At 38.2% G+C, this 26,810-nt stretch overlaps 1 protein-coding gene across 4 annotated transcripts in view; it reads right to left on the minus strand.

Annotated features, from left to right (window-relative positions):
- The window catches only part of ADGRG6 (adhesion G protein-coupled receptor G6), a 128,091-nt gene extending 103,544 nt beyond the window's left edge, over positions 1-24,547 (minus strand). For all 4 annotated transcript variants that reach the window (XM_064486650.1, XM_010983701.3, XM_064486652.1 and 1 more), the window contains exons 1-2: positions 23,957-24,547; positions 16,756-16,856 (exon numbers count right to left, since the gene is read on the minus strand). In XM_064486650.1, the coding sequence (XP_064342720.1) occupies positions 16,756-16,856; positions 23,957-23,958 (103 nt within the window). In that variant the 5' untranslated portion in view covers positions 23,959-24,547. The remainder of the gene's footprint in view (positions 1-16,755; positions 16,857-23,956) is intronic.
- Positions 24,548-26,810: the final 2,263 nt, after the last annotated feature.

Genomic DNA, 26,810 nt, shown 5'->3' on the forward strand with positions numbered 1-26,810 from the left:
AACCAGCCTGTCTTACTATTCTGGAAGCAATTTGTTTAAAATCAAGTAGAATTATTTAGAGGACTCACTTTGAAAAAATAAAGCTATCAGTCTGAACTCTCTTACTCCTATTTTAATACTTGCATACTACCTCCCTATTATCTATAATCATGCATACTTTGCAAACATGATGTACCTAATATTGAGTATTAATATTATTACTCTAAACCCTGTGTGTATTTCTACATTGGAATTGCAGTCATTTTGCCAAAATTCATAAAATTATTTTGTGTTAATGGAATTTTACGTGGTTCTTTTTTTCCTACCATGGATAGTATTAAATGAGCACCATCATGTGTGAAGCCTTTGCTTTTATTAAATTATTCTCTTTGGTAAATCTCCCAGTTCAATTAATTAATCAAAGATATAGCATTATCTTCCTGGATGAATCTAGCTAGACTAGTTTTAAAAATAAAACATCTATATTTAATTTTAGTATAATAAATCCTTTTAAAAAATCTACAAATAGTCATTTAAATGAGAAGCGTATCATATAAATTGATGTTTACAGCACTGATTACATCCTGTTTCTAAATAATTAATAATAGGCATATTTTAATTTAATTTAAAATAGGGCACAGAATAAATTTTGAAATATTTGGTTGTAAAAAGTCAAATATTCCAAATCCAAAATGTACTAATTCCTTATATTACAAAAAATAAGCTCCTAGTTGTTTATTTAGGTTTTAGAACTGTTTTCCCATGGAAATAACATTATAAAATTCAGTTAAAATCCCAGGCCAACTCATAACATAGCTAAGGCAAAATTAATAGCAGCCCAGAATCCCAAACCGACTTAATACCCTGGAGCCTCAGCCCAAGGTTCTGCTAAGCTAATGAGCCTCAGGGGAAATGTAAAGCATATAAAGATGGCACTGGGTGGAAGTTCAGTGCCTCTCTCCCTCTTCTACTGAGAGAGGAGGAAGGCAGGTTACAGGAGAGGGATGTGCTGGGAGCATAAACCTACCGCAGGACAGCTCAGTCAAGAAAAGACAGGAAACGGGGGGTGAAGGGTATAGTTCAGTGTCAGAGTGCATGCCAACATGCACGAGGTTCTGGGTTCAATCCCCAGTACTTCTGTTAAAGATAAATAAAAACCTACTTACCCCTCACCCCCACCTTCCCCTCTCCAAAAAAAAAAGAAAAAGAAAAAGAAAAGACAAGAAGAGACAAACTTCAGGATACTGAACTTTGACACATGTTGTTTTGTTAAGCCCAGAGTTCCAATGTTACCAGCTTCTTGGGAAGTTTTTCTCAAGTGTTTTGTAGTTTGAGGTATACATCAACAAAGCCAAAATGAATGAAATGCAGAATGAGCCACCAGGGTCTGCGGCATGATGAACAGCTTAAGTAAATCTGCTCTGGTATGACAACTGAAATGCACCATTGTATCTTGGTCCACTTTTCCACAATGTAACTTCTATGTCTTTCACATGGTACCTGTAGAGTGGATGGGTTAATTTCAAATGTCTCCCTTTAAATAATGTGCTGTAATTCATTCATAAGTGCAGTGGCTATACTCTCCTGGTTTTGTGCAGAGTACAAAAAAAAAAAAAAAAGAAGATGACATAGCCCCTAATCAATAAAAAAAGAACATATAAACATTAATTATCATAAAACACAATTTGGCAACAAAGCATTGAGTAAGTACAAATTACTGAATTCCAAAGGAGAAATGGAGAAAATCTGGAGATCCAGTAAACTTTCCTGCTCCATTTCTACCTTTAAAACACTATACAACAGGGGGTTACATGGCTATAAACATACATGAAAATTAAGGGGGAAAAAACCTACTCATCTTATCAGCCTCATTTTAAATACTCCCCAAATGAAGTAGCATTTAACACAGGTCTTGAGATGGGGAAGCATTTCATTATGCAGCAAAGAAGAAAGGAGTTTTAGGTTGAGGAATTAGTGTAAAGAAAACTTAGAGGCAGGGAAGTATATGAAACGTCACAGAAATATGTGTTTTTCAATTTGTTTATTTCTTAGATTATGAGTAAGGAATCTTAGAAATAGCTTACAAAATATTGGTTGAGGGTATAGGGTGAAAGATCTTGAATGTTAATCCACAAAGGCAGTACTTAATTCAGCAACTCAACGCTCTTCAAGCTTCCTGAGCAAATTACACTTCAAGAAATGTTTATATGAAAGTGGTTTATTACTAGCTCGCAGAGGAAAACAGGCAACAGCACCAGTTTTTCTGTTAATTACAAAGGTTGAGGCAATAAGGGTCTGCATGAGGGTGAAGAGCATTAAAAAAAAAAAACCCCAAAAAACAAAGAAATACAAGAGATGCTCCCAGATTTAGCAACGGATTCGATCTCAGAGAAGTGTTGCTAAGGAGGAGTCAAAGAGAACTTTGACATTTTGATTTTGGAGGGAAGAAAAATGATAGTAGTGACACACTGAGCCAGGAAAAAGCAGCTCAGATTGAAGAGTTTTGGTTGCAGCCCAGAGGCCCATGAGAAGCTCTCCTAACCAACTTGCACTTAATTGACTCCTTAAGTTACCCTACTCTCAAGACTTTCTCTGTAAAATACACTGAACAATGCTCACAGCACGCTGAACATTCAAAGCTAACAGTCCTGTGAATAGCTGCTCCCACTAGTTGAGTTGTGCTTATTCGAGTATGTTTGTTCCTGACTATTTTTTGCTAATTGTACTTCATATTCCAGTTATACAATTTACATGAACCAGTAAAAAGTACAAAAGTAAAAATAGGGGTCTATAAAAACTCAGTTGAATCATAAGGAAAGTCTTGTATAAAGGTAAAGAAAAATAGCTGTTCAATTAGAAATGGGTAAGATGACCTTTAATGACTGATGGTAAAACTCTTAAAATTGAGGATTCTGCATTACATCGCTTCATAAGCAATCTCTCTCCCTCCACTCTAAAGGAAACAAAATTAAAAATCACTGCACTGTATGTAAGTTATATCTCAAAAAAACTGGAAGAAAAAAATCATTGATGATGTGTTATGGGCATGATTTATTCAAGAGACAGCATGCTCCAATTAACACATCTATCCTCAAAGAAAAGGACTTAGCTCTATATCAAAATGGCAAATAAATGTAAGCTTCCTTTAAGTCCAAATAAAATGGGAGGGACCCCTGGCTCCAGCCACAATGAGGTAACAAGTACTGAACTTCCCCTCCCAGCAAGTGAGCAAAATATACAAAAAAAACTGTTTTCAGACATTGAATAACTGATAAAAAAAAAAACCTCTGATCCTTGACTGAAAAGAAACACATGAAGTGTGAGCCCCAGGTTCCCGTCTGACAGCACTTTCCAAGCCATTACACAGGTAACTGGAACCCACACAGACAGCAGTGGCTTCACGAGATAGAAGATGCATAAAATCTCCCCTATTCTATAATCACACAGGCTTGGTTTCAAGGTACCACCAGCATCTCCATAATAGATGCAGATTTATTTAAAGAAAATAAAACGCCATCTTATTCAATGGCTACAACCAATGAAACTGCAACTATTAACTCAGGTCCTGCTTTTAGTAACACATCAGCTGAATCAGCTTAATTTTAAACTTGTATGGAACTCAGAAATGAGATCAGAGAAATGAGAAGTAAAAGTTGAGCTTCACCTTTTTGTAATACTTACTGAAGTTTAAAGTGACACCACCTTCCCCTTTCGGATTTACTGAATTATACTCAGTGCTTCCTCAAATTTTCCATCCAATAAGGACACATTCTCTCTTTCAGAAGATGCCTTTTGTATAATCTGTGCATCATCTAGGATCTTAATATTAACAGTGATGATTATTAGTCCCATTATTTTGTTTCCATCAATGGCCACATTCTCATTACACCATTTCTAGGCAAATAATGACCTTTATCCAGGGGTACAGTCATAGCAGGTGAAATGAGACAGTCCTGACTGATGCTTTCAACCCACTATTGACCCATGAAAACTTCTCAAGTCAGGAACCAGGGCAGAACAAATAACCCCTCAGAAACCACTCACCAGGTGCAGAGTCTACTCTAGGTTGGAATTTTCAAGTGTTTGATTGAAATTTACTTTCTGGTTCATGCTTTATATTTGATGAGCAACCAAATTTACAAAAGCATTTGTGGAGTTTTTCACAAATACCGCATGTTTGTGAAACGAGTACAAATCACTTAATAGTAAATGACAAAGAGCTTTGTTAAGATAAAACAAAATAAACAAAAAGAAAAACATGCTTATAACATTACAACTAATGAAGTTAGCGCTCCTGAACCACCCCTTTTTATCTTTCATTTTTATTAATGGTAACAAGCCAATAACATCAGGAAGTGTCCCTTGAGGTCTCAGTTAAAAAGCAGTATCTAGGGAGAGAGAGGGATAAATCAGGATTTGGGTATTAACAGATACCAACTACTATATATAAAATAGATAAGCAACAAAGTTCACTGTAGAGCACAGGGAACTATATTCAATAGCTTGTAATAACCTATAATGAAAAACAATGTGAAAAAGAATATATATGTATAACTGAATCACTATGCTGTACACCAGAAACTAATACAACTTTGTAAATCAACTATACTTCAATTAAATTTTTTTAATTAAAAAAGAGGCAAAATCTAATATATATATGAAAAAAATAACTATTAGAAAAAAATTATACACTGGAGGAAAGAAGCTCTCAAGGAAAAGACCTGCCAGGTAAACATAATAAGTTGAATTTGTGAATGTATGTAGAGGCTAAGGAAGGATGAAATGGGAGCATACACTAGAGTTAGGTGAAGTTTACATCCTGGCAGAAATGTCTTCTCCTCCCCCCGCCCCAACACACACACACAAAGGAATATTCTTAAGTACTGAAAATATCTGAATAAGCAAAGTTAATTCATAAATCATAAATAGTAAAACTAAATATGTCTCTCCTGCTAGCCAAACAAACAAAACAGAAGCCAGTAAATCAACAAACAAGTTGTATTTTAGAAAGCCATTACTGAATTCTGGATATGGCTAGTAAAATCCTAATAGTCTGGGAGGCGCTAGAATTCTATTTATTATGTCCTAGAACTATTACTAGTATTTTTTTCCAATTAGCTGAATTTTTTTTTGGAGGTGTAATTGACACACTTTAAAATGCAGAAATTTTAAGTGTGCTGTTCAATCAGTTTTGTAACTACATTTCAACCAAAATCTGGAACATTACCTTCAACCCAGTTCATATAACAGTGTCTCCTGCCAATCTGTTGCTCCCTGGCACTCAATCCTACAGTGTAACCACTTCTAACCATCCTCTGCCTAATTCTGCCAGAAACAGAATGTAAAAAGTCAGACACAAAAGTTTCACCACCTGTATTAACTGTCTCCTCCCACTTAGGGTCTAGGAGGAATAGAGCTCCAGCACACACACTGAAAAGGTATTTCTGACTATAAAAGAACATGTTTGCAAAACTTTATTTCACAGTCAGCGTTTAACTCATGTCACTCACGGATCAAGTTACTTAGTGTCACTGATATCGAACCAATCTTTCCATTCTCATCATTAGTTCAGACGCATCAAAAAAGTCCCTGATGCCATGGTATGTGCAGGTCAGAATCATTAAACAAAATCCAACATAGGTTTAAATTTTTTAATACATTTTTCTGCAAAGTCACGTTTTTATCTCAGGCAATACAGGATTCACTCATATTTTTAATGTGAAGTAGCCCACAAGAGATTTTATTTCTGACAAGGGTTATTGTTAAAATTTAAAATACTCAGAAGATACTACGGTCTTACTTTTGAAACCATTCTAAGTTCCCCTGTAATAGCAGAGGAAAACAAAATTACACAAGTTCAATTTGATGATTAGATTTCAAAGCTAATATTTTGCTCCCATATGAATAACAAAACTAGTTTAGTTTCTATATTCCAACCTAAAAGCTAAAAGACCTGTAACCTATTTAAAATCCTAATGAACTGTTTTTCTCTCCAAAACAAGGATAAGTTGTGACCTACAGCACTATATTTTTATATCTTCCCTCAGATGGGAGTTTTAAGTGTAAATTAGCCAAAATTCCCAGCTCAAGGTCTTTTTAAATATAACAAAGATAAATGTAAAGCCAGGCACACACAGTAGACAGAGAATAAATACAAGTCTTTCAGCTTCACTTGAACCAACACTTTGAAATAAATATTCCAGTAACTGTCTTACAGAAAATATTAAGATATGACGAGAATATTGTAAAGTACTCAAACGGAACGAAACAGTAATGGGAAAGAGAACTTACTAGGCAAATCAGGATGTAAATCTGATTTAAATGAGCAGAAAAAAGAAGTAACATAAGCTTCTAGGAAGTCAGAGGCACCTAAAGAAATAATCTGAAGAATATGAAAAAAGTTATGTAAAGAGGTATATTCTAAAACTTGAACATAAATAAACTAGATAAATCATTCGTCATTTTGTTTTGTGACGCCAATTTCACCCCAAAACAGGCTTTCTAAGAAGAAAGTGTTTTCGAGTCCCCTTAATAACAAATATTACTGGAGTGAATATGTTCCATCTACTTGAAAAGAAATGTTTTTAATTAAAAAGAAAAACCTTTGGAGAAGTTCAGACTGACTCAGGAGATCTTGAGAGAACCATAATGTAACTGTTTACAGACACACACAAATTGATACTTGTCAATGCATCTCCAAAACAGATTAATCTATGTTTTACAGGTAAGGAAGTAATAAATCCAAAATGTAGACTACTCTTTCAAGACGTTAGGAAATGAAAGGAATGACAAATGCGAGTGAAAACTGGAAAGAACAAAAGAGTTAAAGGCATGTGGGAAATTTTTGTTTCGTAAAATTAAAAAAAAAAAAAAAAAAAAAACACCTTGACTATGTTCGTGGGCTAAGCGGGGAAGGTATAAACCAAGACATGAAGCTCAAGATACAGGCAATGCCAGGGATAACTGTGGCAAAGATGGCCGGCGGGGGGGGGGGGGGGGAGCGAAAGAATTTTAAGAAAATAATAACTTTTTTCTATTCTCAATAAAAATAGATTTTTTTTAAAGGAGTATAGATTTTAATGTGATGAGATTTAGTTTGGCACTAAAAAAAAATGTATTTCCATGAGAAGCTCAGTCCTTGGAGCAAGTGAAAATAAATAAACTATTCTTGTTATTTGTACTCATTTAGAAGGACCACTTTCTTCTTCCAGCACAAATAATTATTGTGAAGTTTTATGAAATCTCCTCTCTCACATAGCTGGTCTTCCACAATGATAGATTAACTTTCAAGCCTATGCCAAGCACAAGTTTCTTCTTTTAAATAACTGAAAATCTATGGCTAAACCCTAATTCTACTTAGCAAAACTATATAAATGTTTCAATTTCTTCACTCATTCACTATTCAATTGAGACCCTACTGTCTGGCAGGCATTTGATGAGGCATTTCAAAGCTGGGGAGCTGTGAGACTACATAAATTAAAGACTGTGGACAATGAGAATCTTCAAGGGAACTTAATCAGGGCAGTGGCATGATTCCAAATGGTTTAACAGAAACACGGGACCCACGGAGATGATTTAGGAGTTCATACAATGCACCCGGTGGAGCTGAGAGCCTCAGAGACGGTCGTTATAAAGATGAAGAAGGCATTTCTAACTGAGATTCAGCAACCCTTGGTCACAACTAAGTATGAGTTTGAGCAAGAAAGAAAAGACATCAAGTGTGCCTGAAATTCCATTAATATCTCCAACTTTTCGATATGTCTATAAAGGCTGTCCACCAATGAGGAAAGTCTGGCTGCCATTTCTGAAGTAAAATGGTATGAGAGAGAAAAAGCATAAACTCCAGATTCCATAACCAAAAGACAGTTCTGCCGCTGAGTTACCAAAGTATGATCCCAGGAAGTTCTTACCCTCTGTTGCCTTCAGCACATCCTTCTGATGGCACAGATGTAGAAATGTCTGTCTCCCCCATGAGCTGGGACCCCTCATTCAGCTCTGGCAGCACAGTCCCTCGGGTGACATCCTCCCACTTAAGTGTCTAGGTACTTTCTTTACTCCCTTCTACAGAGACCTTTATTCTAGTGACAGGAAGCACTGATCCTTCCACAAAATCACTGTCAGTGTATTCGCGAGTTTGCCCTTGTCCCTTTTCTGCCCAGATCACTCTTGTTCATTTCCATACTCACTCTCCGTCTTCTTGCTTTCGGTTAGGATCAGAGATGATACTCAATGGGGACAAGCCACCCCGACAAATGCATCAGTTTTTACAGCCAGCCATCCAATCTGATTACAGGGAAAGCTATTCAAGTGGCCGATGACAAAGCCACACCATTTCATAAATTTTTGTTTCATTATCCCCGCTAGAAGATGCAGTTTAACATTACCTCCTCTGTGCAAACTTTTCTGAGAGCTCTTCTGTTACCCCTTGATAACACAGTCACAATTCTATTAGATCACATATCACAGTGCTTCCTATTTGCCTCAGGTCAGTCTCCCCATCAACACTAAAACTCCTTGAGACCAAGGATCGTGATTTAGCTCTTCATTGCCAGGACTTTGAAAAGAGCCTGATACATACCTGATACACACACACACACACACACACAAAACTCAAATATTTTATGTTATTATTATGACACAGTCCTCAGTTTTCAAATGCACTGAAAAGTAGCAATACTAACTATGTTCTCTGTAACTCCTTCAAGTACTATAATGCTCTCACAAGTGTTTAATTTACTTTAATAATACCGGGGAGGTGATAGGTTCTGATTAAGAACACCTAACTCTTAGATCTGCTAGACTCACTCTACTAAAGAAAATCCAAAGTCACAGAAGGGCAGCTTGGAAAGCAATTTGATTCATTCACCACCCATTTACTGAAAACGTCTTCTGTAACAGCACAATCATAGCATCACGTTTGTAAATAAGTGCCACCTTAAATATAAGAAATGGTTCCATAGTATAAAGTTACATGTCCGTTGTATCTAAATTTTTAAAAAAAGTAATGGTTGCAAATTCAGAGAGAACTTTCTTCTGAAATAGTGAACAAGGCATAAGTCTCTAATGTGTGTGTGTGTGTGTGAGACAGGTAAGCAAGTCAGATGACGAGAAGCAGTAAGAGTCCTACGCAAACACCAACGAAAGCGTCAGGGCTTACCGAACTGGAAGGAGAAAGTCCTATGTCAAGTTCGCAAAGGCTCTGAGAGAAGAAACACAAACCTTGTTTGTTGATGTATCAGTACTGTAACAGAAATTTTGTGGCCATGAACTTACCACAGGTAAGAGATTATCAGGTTAGCCTTCTAGGGAGAGATGAGATAGAATTCTGAGTCCAAGTAAAATGTTAATATTGACATCTGACAATGCAGCCAGGAGAATGGATATCCACAGTCTGATTAGGAGAATTCGGGAAGAAGTAGGGGCCACATTCCGTGACGCCTTAACGTATATCTTTGGGAGTTCATTCTCTCTGAAAAACCCAATTCAGAGGCAAAATATCTTTAAAAGTCCAGCTTTCTAGCTGTTTCTCCCTTAGCACCACCACTGAGGACAATGAAACCACTATGACTGAAAAAGCATCATTCTCTGCCTTAACAGTCTCTTCAATAAAGCCAGTAATCTAGCAAAACTGTTACTTACCCTCAACAGAGGCCAGTATCAGCTGTATATGATACCATATTTCTGGGCATCTATTTCAGGCAAAAAATAAATAAAGGAAGGAACTGTGGATGTGTTTAAAAGCAATGATTAATACTCTATTCCCATTAAGAGTATTTGCTTTTTTTTAAGATCTGTATATTACTTGAAAAATACTTTTTAAAGTTTCAACCAGGTAAAAAAATCTTCTAAAAAGATCCTTCTATTGTGTATTTGCAAAAATCAAAGCATTCTTAGAGCTTTGCCCAGTTCAATAATAGTGACTAGTATAATTTTATAATTAAAGAGATAAAAAAATGTTCTATTTTTAAATAGGTTGACACATCATCTCGGTTCCAGGGTGAATATTTTCTCTCTTTTCTTTACCTAAACTAGCAGCATCAAGCTTGGAGCAGAATGTATTAGACAGAGGCATCTTTTTTGACTCATAACAGCTGATTGATTGAAAAAATTATGATTTTTAAAAAGTGGATCATTTCGGGGGTGAGGGATATAGCTCAGTGGTAGAGTGCATGCTTAGCGTGCACAAGATCCTAGGTTTAACCCCCAGTACCGCCACTAAAAAAAAAAAAAGGATCATTTTTAAACCACAAGTTTAAGACAAGGCTGGTTTAGGAATAATTGTAAACTAAACTGTAACTGTAACTAAACTGTAAACTAAAATATTTTGACATGAAATATTTTGACATGAAATCCAAACTATTTTCCTGACAAAGGAGCTCTCATCTAAGAAGATTAACTGGCTATAAATACTTTTAAAGATTTTTGGAAAAAATCATGATAATTATTAGTCTTAACCATAGAAATATGGTAGTAAATAGTTCCCACTGGACTACTTTACTCATGAGAGTTGGGTTTTGGGGTTTTTTGGGGTTTTTTATTTTAGGGGGATTTTTTGGTTATGGTTAAAAAAGTTCATCTGGACTGGTGATGCCACCACCCATGTGCTGGTAAATGACCTTGTTTTTCTTTTCAGGTGGTTAATCATCTTAGTTCAGTGAAGGAGAAAAATTGTTTATAATATTGCGACTTCACGCTCATTGTAGGATTAACATATTTTGTCATCTAATCTCCATACTTTCCTCCCCTGCTGCCCTACCCTGCAAAATAAATTTACTCATTAAATCTAGAACAAGTTTGTTTTTTTTTTCTCTCTTTGGTTCTTTCCAATTTTGTTGTTTTCCACATTATTTGCTTACTAAATACTATGATAGTGCAATCTTGGGAAGAATGGTGCTGATAAGCAAATATTCTACCTGCTGAAAAATAAAAGGAAAACTCCATAAAGAATTATTAATTTGAAAGTGGCAGGAAATTTTATACCTGCCAAAGCCTAGAGTTCCCCAGATTTATCTTGTCCAAGAAAAGTTACCGGCCCAATCTCTAATTAAGTATAAAAATTAACTGCTAAAATTGAAAGGAAATGCATACAGAAGAAACTTTTGAGCTAAAACTATTAAAAGTATGTGTACATCAAAAAACCACGCTCTATAACACACACACACACACACACACACACACATTCTGTGATTAAACTGTAGGCTGTGGAGGTCTTCAAGGTTTTTAGTACAACTTTCTCTTCAATATTAAGATTCCTTCTTCATGTCCTGAGTTCCAGTTATGACCAATTCAAAGGACAGCTGGTTTTATCTTCTGGCAACCGATTACTAAGAGCCATTTGGTACTTGGAACATTCGCTGAGCATCAACTCAATGTTCCTAACGCTGCTCTGTGAGATACTAAGACTGAACCTGGTATCACTATCAAATGACCACTCTTCAAACATCTAAAGACCATTATCACATTCCTACTGACTTCACTATTCCACAGTAAATGTGCCATTTAAATCAATTTTTTTTAATTCAGCAAGATTTTTAGTCTTTAAAAAAAAACAAAAACAAAACAAATTGTGACACAAAAGCAACCCTGTGGTGACTGACTCGAAGGACACGAGCCCACAGCTGCAGCCCAGCCCCACAGAGGCTTCACACAGCACAGCGGAGCGGAGACAGAGATGCTCTGAAACACTCCTCGGATTACCGGAGACTCATCACCAGCCTGATCCTCCTGGTCTACATACTCAGTTGACAAATTCTCTCTGAAGGATGACAACTGGGCCTGGAGACAAGTGTGATGACCAGTGAAGGGGGGGGACTATGCTAACATCCCCCTCTTCCTAACACTTAATTCCTAAGTGGTGTCAGTTTCACTGGAGGCCCCATCGCACTGCTTAGTCACTTGACATAGTCACTGTGGTGACAAGATGAGTCACCCCCATTCCACACTTATGTAACTGACTTTATAAACCCCATGTAGGATTTCATATTTGCCTACATCAAATTCAGAGCACCTCAAAGGTATAGGAAGGAAATTATCTATAGGGAAGATGCATCAAAGAAACTTTTGCATACAACTTTCTAAGGCTTGCTTATTCAATCACATCGGCCCTTCTAATCTGCAGTGTAGAATGGGAAACGGCATTTTAGCTGAACGCTTCAGACAGTAATTTGGAGCACTTTGACCCTGACTGAAAAAAACTCCACAAACATTTATCATCATATACGATAATTTTCTGTTAATCACTTCAGCATTATTCTGGCTCTTTCTTCACTTGGTAAGAATAGCTTGCACAAGTAGAATTTTATTTTTCACCTTTTAGATATATGTATTTAGTAACTAGTGACACATTAATACTAAAATGGCTTAAAAAAAACCCAGCACATTTATAATAGGATTATTTTTCTATGCATTTGAAAACCTTTTGATCAAATATAAAATATGTATAAAAGATGTCTAACACTCCAATACAGATTGTAATGTAACTGATATTTCAGAATAATGGCTCATTCTATGATGAAAAGAAACTTAACATACAAACAAAGTACAAGATTCCTTTAGCCCAATCATCTGCCTTCCAGAGCCATGCTGTGCTCTGAGCTACAATTCAGGCCAGACTGTACTTTCAGAAACATTTCCCCTTTTAGCTGGTGGTGTATCGTAGATATCAGCATAACACTGAGCTTTGAAATAATCTGCTGATGTCATCAACCTGCAGGAGAGAAGGAAGGCTCCTCCCTCAGTGCTCATGACTAAGGCTATCTGTGTGGAAACAGGCTCCTGGTTGCTTAGGAATTCATTGGCTCTTGTCTGTGTGTTCCCCATTCTGAGTGAAGCCGTAACCTTGTGTCTGCCTGAGATATCATCATTCATCTTGAGAGTCAAGAGTGTCACGCTACATAAAAAGAGGTTCTTATTTAGAACACGTTTTAGAGATTCTTATCGAGTGAAGAAAGAACTGGAGTAACAGTTAAATGACTATCACAAAAGCTTCACATTCATACACGTCAACAGTGTCTCTGGCCACTTTTTTAATGTGGCTTTTTTTATCAGGATTTTTCGTTTTTCCACATTGCTAAAGTAATACATGCTCACTGTAACAAGGCAAATAATTCAGAGTTGTATATTTAATCGCACCTCCCCCTTCTCACTCCAACCCTGAAATAATCCATGTTATGCCCCTGAGATAATTCATTTGAAAACCTGGTGTTCCGTTAATAAGTTTATACAGTCTTATGCAAACACATATATATTATGTGTATATATAATAATCCCAGTTTTGTAGTACAAGCTATTACAAATCTAAGATAACCTTATGTTGTTCTATAATTTGCTTTTTAACTTAACATTATTATGGACATCTTTCCAAGACAACATACTCAGGCTGACTATATAGTTTTGAATGGCTGCATAGTACTTCATGGTATGAATATGAAGTAATTTATATAACAATTCCCCAGTTGATGAACAATCAGAGTCTTTACCAATTGTTTTCTGTAACAACATTATAATTAACAAATGGGTACATATTTCTCTCTATATTTATTGTGGTTTTTATTTCTATGGGATATGATGCCTACATGTGAGAGAGAAATGTCAAAGAAATCACATTCTTACTTTTTAAAAAATGTTGCCCAATTAATTTCCCAAAAGACAGAGCCAATTGTGTTACTGTGTCTTTTACCTAAAAACTTCAATAATACTGGATGTTATCAACCTTTCTAAATACTGTCGAGCTAGTGGGTAAAAAAAAAAATCACGTTTTTTAATTTGCACTTCTCTGTGACCAGTTTAAATTCAACTGTTATTTTGCTGTAGTTCTTATTAAAAGTTATAGCCATCATCTGTCAAGAGACAAGGTATTTGTTCTTTTCCTATACGACTTTCCAAATCCTGAAGGGCACAAACCTTGTATATTATTTGCCTTGTAAACAACTGTGAAACTACAAATGCTAACTTAGCTAGGTGACCTAAACATTGCAGTTCTGTTTTATGAGTCAAATTGTGGATATTATCAGAATTAAACTACAGGATAATAATTTTTACTCATCTGAACTAAGCGTGAATCTTAATACCCAAGAGATGTTGCCAACCCTCCAACCTAGCTATTGCAGTCAAATTAGCAAAACATTAACAGCCAAGAGAGCAACCAAAATCAATACAGATGATCACTAAAGGGTAAACTAAGAGTGACAATGGGGTTCCTTTGAACTGAAGGACAGGCAGGCTTATCTGAGATGTTAATAATTAAGACCTGAATATCAAAAAAGAACCAAGCACATGTACACTTGGGAGAAGAGGGTACTAAGAAAGCATGGTCGAGGAATAGAAAGGACAATGTGTCTAAAAAACAGTCATTGTAGGAGAGAGTAGCAGGATGGACTGTAATGCTTGAGAGAGAAGCAGATTTGGGGATAGGAAGCAGGAATCAAGAGTCTTGTTCACACATGTGCAGTCTGAGGACTATTCTATAGCCAAGTACAAATGAGGATAAGCAACCCAAGAGGTGACTCCAGGGTCCAGGAAAGGGCCAGGGCCAAAGAGAAGGATTCAGGAGACACTGGCATCAAGATGTCATTTAGAAGAGGGGAGGTACAGCTCAGTGTCAGAGCGCCTGTCTAGCATGCATGAGGTCCTGGGTTCAGTCCCCAGTACCTCTACCAAAAATAAATAAACCTAATTACCTCTCCCCCCCAAAAAAAACCCCCAAAAACAAACAAAAAAAGTTAACCAAGATGCCATTTAGAGCCATTGCATTTTGTAAGATCCCCTGGGGTTATCTAGAGAAGTGAAAAAAAGTCAAAAAGTGCCTATACAGAGATATAAATCACAGTCAAGCACCAAATGTTCTTCAAAAATACAGTGGTATCATGCTATGATTTAAAGAGAGAACTGAAAATTAGATATATCTAAAGTTTCAATAGGCATTATTTTAACAAACACTATACTGAGTTACTCATCAGGCAAAAACTTTATATTAAAATGCCAATAATAGCCCCTAACATATTTTCGTGAGATATTCATGTGGGAGGTGGTGACATTTTAAGTGAGTCATGTTTAAGATACACAAATACAAAAACTCTGGCTTGATCAGTAAACACACGTAACTATCTGTTACAAAGCCTTAGGTGATGCACACACCATGCTGGGTAATAAAAGAAGTTTTTAAAAAAGATTTGTTATGCCAGACAGTAACTTAAAAACACATTTAAGGACTTTTATTCCCATGTCTGTGAGAAGGAGCACCTCCCTAAATTTTCCATCCCAGGTGCTTTTATTGCCTCACCCAGTTGCAGACCAGTTGACTCCATTTAATTAGTCTAAAAACCTGTGTTTCACTTCATTTATTCAAATGATTAAAACAATGAATGAGCATATATCAATTAAAATGTTGACACCTAAAATAAAAAGTCCCAATTTAAGGTCTAAAGAAGCCTTGAAAATTTACAAATGCTATGACCCCACAGAAATGAAAGTAAACAGACCTCAACTAATTTTCATCTCATAATTTATCTGACATCATGTAATTGGCTCTTGGAGGATCACTTTTGAAAGTTAAGAAATAGGTCAACACCGTACATGATAAAAATCCAACTTGTACTTCATCTTCTGATCCCTTTACAAATTTGCTTCCTCTGTGTGGCAATGAAAGTAACAGGAAGAGTGACTTTATAATGAAATGGAAACAGATACACACACAGAGACACACACAAAATCACTCAAAGATCAGTTTTGTTTTGAAGCCATTAAACAAGTACCAGGGATTTTCCAAGTAAGTAGATGAAACTCTTAAAATGCTTGCTGGCTTGGAAAAAAGTATTTATATATTAAATGAAAGTTGAATGTCTTGATCCATGAATAAGCAATTTTAGCAAATAATCTATTCCCATGATTTGTTAAATGTATTATTATAATAATGTACAGATATGTTATAAATATGGAATGTATAAAATCTTGATTAAATCTCAAATAATCAGTATATAAGGCTTAGTAAGTAATGACTTAATTCTAAAGGAAAATATAACAAACTGAATAAATACAGCAATATAAAAAATGAGTAAAACAAAATGGACTTACGAGAAATGCAGTTTGCTCAGTAACAAAACCAGATGACTTAAACATCATTCACATTCCTCAGGTTCTGATTGGCTCATTCATATAATCATTTGTTTACAGAGAATTTGGCTTCCAATAACAGCTAAAAAGAACTTGTTTCAAAGTTGGGATAAAAACTGTACTAATTTAAAAAATTAAATATTTTAATTCCCAAAATACTATAATTTAAAGTCACATTTTCGTATCATTTTAAGTCAAATAAATAAACTTCATGGTTTAAAAACTTAATTTCAAATTTCTGTCTCATACATGGCAACAAAATCAGGATAAATAAAAAACAGCAGTCTATACTTTCCATAAATCACTAAACGAAAACTTGAAAAGAGAGAAAATGTAGTGCTGTGTATTTATTCAGTCGTGGAAGAAACAGCTAGCACATTTTTAATGTCAGATATGTTGCTATCTCATCATTCAACCGGGGCTAGATAAATAAATAAAACTAAAAGAAATGCAGCAAAGATTAAAGAAATACACTCATTAGAAAGTAAAACAATGATCAAAGTAATAGAATTCACAGATAATTCAAGAGGAACTAGAGGCCGTAGATAGAAAAAGCCTGTAAGGACAGAAAAAGAAAAAAAAAAATAACAACATAGAGGCACTCTTACAATGAAGGCAATGTAATCACTACTAAATTTGAGGTTTGAAACAAAGAGTCTTACTTACCTGAGGGAGGGACATACACAATACATAAAGCAAATAAGAACAAAAAAGAACTTGGCTTCCATTTCCAATGACTGCTCCACATTCGACTTGAGTGAAACATCCTGTCTTGGAAGAAAGCAACAATCAGGACACTTGACACTCAGTGAAGCCTTAGGACAATGTAAATTGCAGGTTTCCAACAGGGATGGGGAAAAATGAGTCTTTTCCAGTCTCGCTTCCAAATAAAAAGAGGGACTTTAAAAATGATAAAGTAACCATCTCCTTTAAGCTAATTGGGCAAAAGAAAAAAAGTCCATGCATTTCATTTGCCACTTGGTGGCACTTTCCTCATCAGAGAATATATAATAGATGATTTCTACGTGAAGATGGGGAAGTATTCGGATTACTCAAGAAAAATCATTTACTGAAAAATAAACCAATTTCAGCTTCAACCTTCAGCATCAACAGTCACATGCCTATGTGAGGCAAGAGGATGTTTTTTGTCAACTTCTTCTATTCCCCATAAATTTAGGGAAATATTTTCATTGTATAACATCTCCTGCTTTACAAATGGAAATATTTAAAATAAAATTAAAGTGCCCAGATTTTCTTCTTTTCCCTAAAATTAAGTACTAAAGCACTAACATTCTAAAAAGATTAATTTCTTTGTATATAACAATAGCTGTCAAAGTTTTTAAATGGCTCGTAAACACCAAGTAATATAGAAACTAATAAACGACATTAGATGGAGGGGTGGTGCTCTGAAAACTCTTAAACACTTCTCTGTACAATGGTCTCATCTTTCAACTGAAAATTATACTTAGTGATTTGGACAGGAACATCCGTATTATCTTGGCTTAAGACAGTGGTCTGATACCTCTCATTGACTCAGCCCTATCAAAAGAGGCAAGCCAGGGAAGGCAGCAGCCGGTGTAAAAGTCAGTCACCCAAAGGGACCATAAACAGACTGGTGAGCAAAGAGTCATGAGACAGGGAGACAGTTAAGTAGCAGTAAGGAATTTCCAGATCTTAAAATCCCCAAAGGGAGTTACTTTGGTTGTAAGTGGTAATTGGGAGTCATTATATTTCTAAAAAGAGGAGCAACTAATAAGACGCTTGAGGGTCACAGCAGTACCTTCTCTACCTGAAGGTTGCTCATCTGGAGTGAAATGTGAAATACTAAACAGAAACCAGAAAATGGTCAGAGAAATACTTGAATAAGCAAAAACAGACATCAAACAGATTCCCGCACTGGCCTCAAGCCCGCATTCTCACTCTGTCTTGACTGTCAGAGACCACTTAAGCAGCAAAGAGACCACGCCCTAGAGTCAGACAGCCCTGGGTCCGCCGCTTATAAACTGTGCAACCCTGGGAAGTTTACTCGACCACCTTGTGCCTCCTAGTTTTCACCTGTAAAATAGGAACAGCAACAGAATCTAGTCCACAGAGTTGCTGGATGATTAAACCCAATTATGTCTTCTAAGAAATGTGCCCAGTAAATATTAGCTATTATTATTGTTACTATCCTCCTGAGCATTCTAATACAAGTGTGGTTACTCTGTCAACAGTGAAATCAAAAGAAAGGACTTAAACAGGAATGGACAATAGGATCAATGTTATAAACCAGCACCAATCTATTGACTCTGTGGCTCCTTCTGGGATCACCTCAGACCAGAAATGATATGGCCGTGAATACAGAAATGTCGACAAGTCTCTGATACTCATGCCATGTTTTATATTCACCAGACTAGAAGTTCCAACATCAAGCAGCTCCTCATGGAAATTCTACACAAGAAAAAGGTTAAGATCTGAAGCGTATTTTTTGTATGGAAGGTATGTTATCAAATACATCTATCCAAAATATCTGAAATTAAAAGCAGTGTTACTGCTTATGAGAAGGAAGACGTTATTGTGAGCTATGATAATGGACGTGAACTCTGGAACAACGCAGTTACATCCTGGTGCCTCTATTTACTGTGTGGTTTGAGGGGGAAGTACTTAAACTCTGAGACTGTTTTCTCTACTGCACACAGAATATCATCCACCCAAAAGAACTAGATGTTAACACTGCATGGAACTCAGTGAGGGCTTTTAAAAGGGTAGCCCGTAAACTTTTGTCACATGGAAAGTTCACTCATTTGGAAGAATGGGTCCTTTTCCCATTGATGCTGGATGGATGAGGTGTTTTCCATTCATGCGAGGGTAGGATGAGTGTGCTTCTGAAACAATGGCACAATTATATATTCAAAGAAGTGTAGAGCTGGAAGGACCAAAGATGAAGCCTAAGCTCCTCATTTCACAGCGGAGGGAACTGAGGCCCAGAGAAATAAAGGGGCAGAACAACGAAACTTGGCCACCAGCCTTACAGATTTTAACTGAAGGAAGTACCCGCCCAGGAGAACGCTTAGCTTCTTAATCTCTGTGGCACACGACAATCCTCCTTTACCAATATGTGACTAGTAACCCCCTCTTAAGTCCACCCACTCTCCAAACAATACTCAGGGAATTACGTTCTTTAGTTCGGCAACACTCGATACTGTTTATTTCACGTGCTCATGCAGCTTTCTTTTGCTATAAAAGGTTCTGATATTGAGGGATTCCATATTCACCCCTGAAGCTGTTTGACAAAAGCTGCAAATGACAACCAAGGGCTTAACACATTCCAGTGCTCAGGACTCCATCATACTGTACAGAAAAGGAACCCAGGACAGGGCAAGCACTTGTAACCAACATAAACCATATGACACACCAACTTTCATCCACTTCACTGTTTACTGAAGAGCAGAAACAAATAAATTAAGAATAGAACAGAGGAAGGAAAGTACTGTGTGTCCTTCTCAGGGGATCACTTAGCAAAGACACATCCCTGGGATTTTAAACAACTTTCTCACAAGAATGGAAAATCCTGAACAGGGTTACTAAGGTTCTCAATAGGAACTATGAAAAACAGTACAATTTTGTGTCACTTGGGTTGTGGCCTCAAAGTTCTTTTGAAGAGAACAAGGATATTTTTAAGTAAACGAGAGTCGTAGACATCTATAACCTGAAAAGAATTTAAAAGTTATGCCAAAAAAACCTGTCATTTCACAGATGAAAAAAACTATGACGCTAAACCCCTGGCCCAAGATCACATAATCAGTGGTGGCAGAGCCAAAAGACCCCTGTGTCACCTGGCTTCCAACTCATTCATCCAAGCTACCTCTATTGCAAACCCACTCTCCTTTTCAATGTATACAGGCTAGATGATACCATATACTTGAATTCTGTGTCAGAAACCTTTAGAACTTAACCCTTTTATAGGAATTGTTTTAAATGTGGATATGACCCCTTGTAGACGTGATTTAATCCAAATGCATCACTGAAATCATCTAAAAAACCTACCATCTTCCATCTCTTTACTCCTACTAACTCTATTAAAAGTCAGAATTAAATTAGTGAAGAAATTTTGAAATTGGTAGAGACATTAACATGGTACTAATTCTATTAATACCAGCAATAATTAGAGTTAACTTCATTCTCCATATGCCAACTGTATTTCTATGGCAAATTTTTTCATAAAGGGGCATGAGAAGTGGCATGGAGAACACCTTAATTCTTTTAGAGTAAAAAGAAGGGTAATTTGGTTCATTCAAGCCTGCTTATAACTGTGTTTCGTCTTCTAGATAAAGATCATATTCCTGAACCTAAGGAATGACTAAAAAGAGAAAGCGCTCTTCTACTACTCAGTTTAAGTTCTTTTATTAAATTGGGTTCACCTCCACTTCAAAAAGGCAGGGCGGAAAGTTTTAATCTTCAAATCTGCACAAATCTTGACCCTTACTTGAGCTATTATGTGCTTAACTGGCTTGTACCATAAATGAAATTAAAAAGCAACCTTGAGAAATACACACACACACATATACACAGATAAGTACATGTAACACTGGGAAAATCTGAAAAAGAGAAGTGTATTGTATCACTGTCTGGCTGTGATCTTGTACTACAGTTTCGCAAAATGTCACCAGTGGGAGAAACTGGGTAAAGGGTAGGTGGGATGTTGCTGTATTATTTCAATTAAAAAAGCCCTGATGTATGTATCTTACCTTCAGATGGTTCAGAAAAAGAAGTGTGTGTGTGTGTGTGTGTGTGTGTGTGTAGAGATGATGGAAGGGAGTAGAGAGAAGGAAAATGATAAAACAAATGAGGTAAATATTTACAATAAGTGATTCTGTGTAAAGAGTATACAGCTGTTCTTTGTATTATTCTTGCAACTTTTTGTAGGTTTAAAATTATTTTAAATAAAGTTAAATACACACATACATATTTACACTGAAGGGTATCAGTGTTTATCTTATGACACTCATCACTACTGAGTATTATTGCTTTAATCATTGCCAGTCTGATAAAAGAAATAGTGTCTCATTTGGATTTCCTTTATTTGGATTGGCATGTTCAAGTCATTTGTATAATTTTCCATTATAAATATTTTTGAAGTGACTTGTGATTTTTTTAAACCAATTCTATACAAATTTCTTAAGCCTTGGTCATATTTGCTATGAATATTTTCAATACCATAATTTTGAAATTTTCCTTAAGGTATTCCAAATAATTCTATCCTGAGTAATACTCATAAAGGAAAGTAAGATGACACTCAGGTAGCACACTATAGTTTTACTGGCATTTTTAGTTACGACTGAAACGTCCTTTAAATGTTACTGCCCCGGTCACTCAGTGTGCTTCTTAATGCTGTTCAATGTAGATAATGTAATAATGTCATCCAATCAGAAATGAAATGGAAAGATGCAGTTTTTGCCCAAGCCTGCCACATACATTGAGCAAAGTCTTTTTCTATTTAGTCTAAAGTCTAAATAGTCTCAAGAAACTTTTGATCATCCCATCAGAAATGTAAACTCTGTAAGATATGGGCAGTTAGAAAAATGGTCAGATTTAAGGAAGCAGTGTCAGTTTATTTTTAATATATAAACTGATTCTCTTTCAGATCATTATTTCCAGAAATCAGAGTGACATATCCAGTTGGACAGTAAAACTACAAGCTTCTAATATTTCCCATAAGCCAAGAGACAATAGCCTCATTCACCATTCACACTGGAAAAGCACAATGTCATGTAATTTATATAAGCCATAAATGGAACAGTAGCTTCATGCAGCCTGAGACCGATTAATGCAAGTCTTACTAAATCTATTAAATTTCCTAGGGTATGAAAAATATGCAGTCACTACAACTCCAAAATATGTTTATAAATGTAACTCCAGAACTTGAGTGTAACAATATATATTCTTTATCTACAAAGAATAAGCAAAAAATATATTTAAATAGTTTATGTATTGAATCTATTAAAATTTAAATTTAAAAGACAATATGGTTATATTTCCTATTTTAACATTTTACAACAAGATAGTAGGAATATTTACCTTGGAAAAGTTGGTATTATTTCCATATATTCTAATGTATTAATATCAGAAAAGAATCAGATCATCTTAAACTATTCCATGTGAATTATAAAAAGCAAAATAGAAAAAAGAAAGTTATAATCTGGTAAAAAATGGAAAAACTTTTGGTCAAAATAGCTCTATATAGAAACTTCTATCAGGGTACCAAACTATATTTTATGTGATTGAATATTCATGCTTTTACTCTATAATGACATAAAAATTTTTTAATCATATAAAATTCAAATGGTCTATATAACTTAATTTCATTATCAGGAAATTTTTACATTACTTGTTGATCATTTTCACATCTTTTATTTTAAAACCTGGTATTCATATTTCTTTTATGCATTACATAGTTTTTGTTTTTTTCACCCCATAAGATCTAATTACCTAGGAAAGCTGAAAAGAAGCTAGACAAATACCTGCTGCTAAAAACCCTACTCTATTTTCAGGAAAAAGTGAAGTTTAAAACAAACCCACATTCATTCAATACGTGTTGCCTGTATATGAGAACACGTCTTATATGAGACTGTTGGCTATATCCCAAAATAAATTCTTTCTGGCTATACCTTGCTGATTCCACTGGCGTCAATGAAACTTTAAAACTCACAGGTGTGGAATTACTTCACATGCAGTTTAATAAAAATAAGTGGTTCCTCTCTAATTATACTGCTCACTACCAGTAACAGAGCTGCAAAGTGCGAGGCTTCTGGGCACTACCCTTTTACCTATTTCCAAAACGTGTGCTGGAGGGAGGGAAGCAGAGGGTGCAAGGAAAGGCAAGACCGGACTTGGGGGGGCGTATCTTCTCCCAGGTATTAAACTGAAAGACGAAATTTCAGTGGAAATCAATAAGGATCCAGAAGTTGGGGGAGGGAAGGTGAATTTTAATTTCTAGAAACTCTTGTACATTTGTTAGTGGAATGGAGTAAAATGTCTGGCAGGGTGTCTGCCCAAGATTAAACAAAACCTCAGAGGGAAATTACATATTACAAGAAAAAGTAACTTATGAGTTGGCCACAAAAATAAGCTTGGCCCCTTTGAGAACAATCTTCCTTTTTCCATTCTGGAAGGCTAGACGGTGCTCTGCGGCCCTTCTGCGGGGTCGCCCTGAGGCACCTCGTCACTTAGATGGCAGTTCCATAGAAGCAAAACTTACTAGGTTTCTCTCACCGTTTCACTGCCCTATACCCGCTGCTTCTACGTCTATACAAGTCCCTATCACGTAAAGTGACATCTTCCTTAGTTACTTTTTAATCAACAAAGTACACCGAGAACCTTTTCTGCGCGCTTAAAAAAAAAAAATCAAATAACCCAAAGATCCAAGAATAACTTCTACAGTCAAGGGTGACAATGTGTAAAGTCAACATTTTCTCGGCATACTAGTACCTTCCAAGCCCCCAGGTGCTGATCCAGGAGAGCGCCTTCTTGGCAGGGCCAGGCCCCTGGATGGAGCAGCCGCGCCTGTGACTCCTTGTTTAATCTGAATCGAAAATACGTTTTTCCCCATTCTTGAAGCCCTGCCCTTTTTTATTATGCTTTACGCCGCCCAAATGTGAGATGTACCTCTGGCTGGAAAAAAAAGTCAGCCGCACACACATGTCACAGTTCCGCCTGGCACCACCAGTTCACTCCTCGGTGCCTCGAGGGGGGCGAAGTGAAGACAAACCGGTTTATTCTGTCAACGCAGCTGAAGTCCTTACAAAATCAGTTCGTGGAGGGGGGTGGGGCGGGGGAGGGGGCGCAGGTAAAGGTGTGAAGGAATTCTGAGCTGAAGGGGGAGACTTACATGTCGGCATTACGGCGCTGACGTCCCCAGGGGCCGCACGATCATTCTCCAGCACCTTCCCCGGCTCTGCTGCTCCGAGTTCCCCAACGGAGCCCCCCTGGCGCCCGGGCCGAGCGCGGCGGCCAGACCTTCCTTCACGCTCTTTGTGGAGTGTTCATGGGGTTTCCCGGCGGCGGCTCCCCGCCCGGGCTCGGGGCGGCGCAAGGTGGAAGGCCGGCGCTGCGGAGTTCAAGTGCGGGTCCCGGAGGCCAGGGGGCGGGCGGGGCGGCAGGTTCCTCCTTTCAGAGAAGTTGGAGAAAAGTTAGGGCGAGATAGTTGAAGCGGTTGGCTCTGCCTCTGAGCTGGCGCTGCGTGCCTGGGGTCACCGGGTACTCCCAGGGGGCTGGGTGGCTGGTGGGGGGACGGAGGGCTCCGATTCCGCAGGTCCTCGCCCCCGCCGGCGCGCGGCGGCACGTGGTCCCTTCTTTGTGGCTCTCGGCTCCCTCCACCCCTACGCGGGCTCGGGCTGCTCCCGGGGCCGGTCCACTCCGCCCGCGCTTCCGGCGCCGAAGCTCGGCCGGAGCTGGGGGCTCAGGTGCCGCTGCCCCGGCGTCTGGCCGGGCCCCGCGCAACCCAGGGACGGCCCCTGGCTCGGCGCTCGGCGGCGGGGGCCGTCCCGCAGGCACAGCCGCCCCACCCAGGACTGCCGGCCCCGGGGCAGGAGGGAGAAGTCCCGGTGCGGTGCGGGGCGGAGAGGCGCGCCCCGGACCGGCAGCTCGGGGCAAGTTGCGGGGCCCGGAGTCGGTGGGAGATTGGCGCCCGGCCCCGCTCGCCGGCCAGGCGGGGGAGGGGCGGGGCAGACCCGGAGATCACCCGGGAGCCCAGTGCCCTGGACCCTCGAGACCCTCCTCGCGAGAAATGAGTGGCTCGGAAACCGGGCGGTCATGCGGACACCTCTTCCCATAGCTGCCAGCCCACCTGAGTAAGCGCCCCAGACCCCTCCGCCAAGTTCCCGGGCCACTACCTTGCTTTTTTTTTTACTTTTCTGTCCCTTTCTTTTCTTGTCTTCTCTTTCCTTTTCTTTCATATCTCCCTCTCTCCCTCTCCTTTCTTTCGTTCTTTCCCTTCCTTTCTAATAATCAGAGCGAAGGGAGAGTCCGTCTGTCTTCAGAGCACACTGAGCCGCCCGATACCATCACCACATCTCCTGTGGGATCGAAGGAGTGAGAGTCCCTCAACACGCCCTTCTGCAAACAGGGCTGGAGACCAGCCTTAAGAGGAAGCTGACCAGGCAGCGGTCGCAGTATTCCTACGCCCAGCACAGAGCCCACCACAGAAATACACCCACTGCCTTCTCCCACTCATCTGTTGATGCCTGTAGTTCCATACTTTTGGCTTGGTGTTTTGTCTTCTGTTGAAATGCATCTAAATACCCCAGATAGTGGTAACACTCTAAAGGTTAGCCATTGCCCTTGATTTGGATTTTTCAGATCCCTTCCGGAAAGAAGCGTTCGTGCTGTGGTAAGAAGTGGAAACAGCCTAAAAGATCTAACAGGGAGCTGGGAAGATGTCCACATAACATTTTCATGAACACACATGACGTGAAATGCTGCGGGATTGGTTTGCAGATGCAAATCCAGATACTCAATGGGGAAAGTCCACCAGCCTAGACTCCAGTAATCCTATAAAGTAGCTGCCTAGCAAAGGGATCTGGTCACATCTCCTTGGAGATGAGAAGAGGAAAAATGGACTCATACTCAAAAAGTTCCCTTCTCCTTGGGTACCGCCAGAGTTAATCCATGAAAATGCTGGAGGCACACCTTCAAATGCCGGTGCTGTGTACACATCCAGAGCCAGAGCCGCCCAGCTTGAGCTGTGAGCATGCACACACACGCATCCATGCACAGGCCACACACGGAAGTGCCAAAAAATGCATATAACATTGATTGGCAAGTGATAGAGAACTGTTGGGGTGGAAAGAAAAGAGGTAGAGCAAGACTTGAGCATAGATAGCTACAGGCACAAAGGAAGTTGGAACACTGCCACCAGATCCAGAGTCCTGAAAATCCAGGGTGTGTTCTTTATGTGACTTATCAGTATTTATTTTGATGAGTAAAGTGTGATTAATGGAGACATTGAATTGTAGCACTTACAGGAAACTGAAGTTCCAGTGGCCAGTCCTTTCATTTGACACATAGGGAAATGAGACCCAGAGATGTGAGATCTGCACAAACTAGCTAGAAGTGACCAGTGGCTTGGGCCCAGGTCTACAGATTCAAGTGACCAGAGGCTTGGACCCAAGTCTTACAATTCAAATCTGTCTCTATTACATGAGACTGTCTCAAGGGAACTTAAGTTCTACTTACAAAATATCATTAAAGCAAAAACAGTTATTATTTCGTTGGTCTCGGGTTCGGGGATCTGAACATAGCTGATGAGTTACAAGACTGCACTGAAAGTGTTGGCTAAAGCTATGGTCTTATCTGAAAGCTTGACTGGGGAAGGATCTACTGCCAAACTCATACATGTAGTTGTTCCACTCATAGAATTGTAAAGCTCAGAGAAACCAGGAAACATAAGGGCAAAAAAATATAAATAACTGGATTTGTTGAGGTTCTCCAAAGAAATGGAAACAACAAGATGTGCATATGTATATAAAGAAATTTAAGAAATTGGCTTATATGACTATAATGTGCAAGTCTAAAATCTGCAGGGTAGGCCAGCAGGCTGGAGACTCAGAAAAGAGTTGCAGTCAAGTCCAAAGGCAATCTACTGGCAGAATTCTTTCTTGGAGGAGGTCTGTCTTTGTTTTATTAAGGACTTCAACTGTTTGGATGAGGCCCACCTACATTATGGAGAGTAATATGCTTTACCG

The sequence above is a fragment of the Camelus dromedarius genome, chromosome 6, assembly GCF_036321535.1.
Source record: "Camelus dromedarius isolate mCamDro1 chromosome 6, mCamDro1.pat, whole genome shotgun sequence".
In the NCBI taxonomy this organism is placed as follows: domain Eukaryota; kingdom Metazoa; phylum Chordata; class Mammalia; order Artiodactyla; family Camelidae; genus Camelus; species Camelus dromedarius.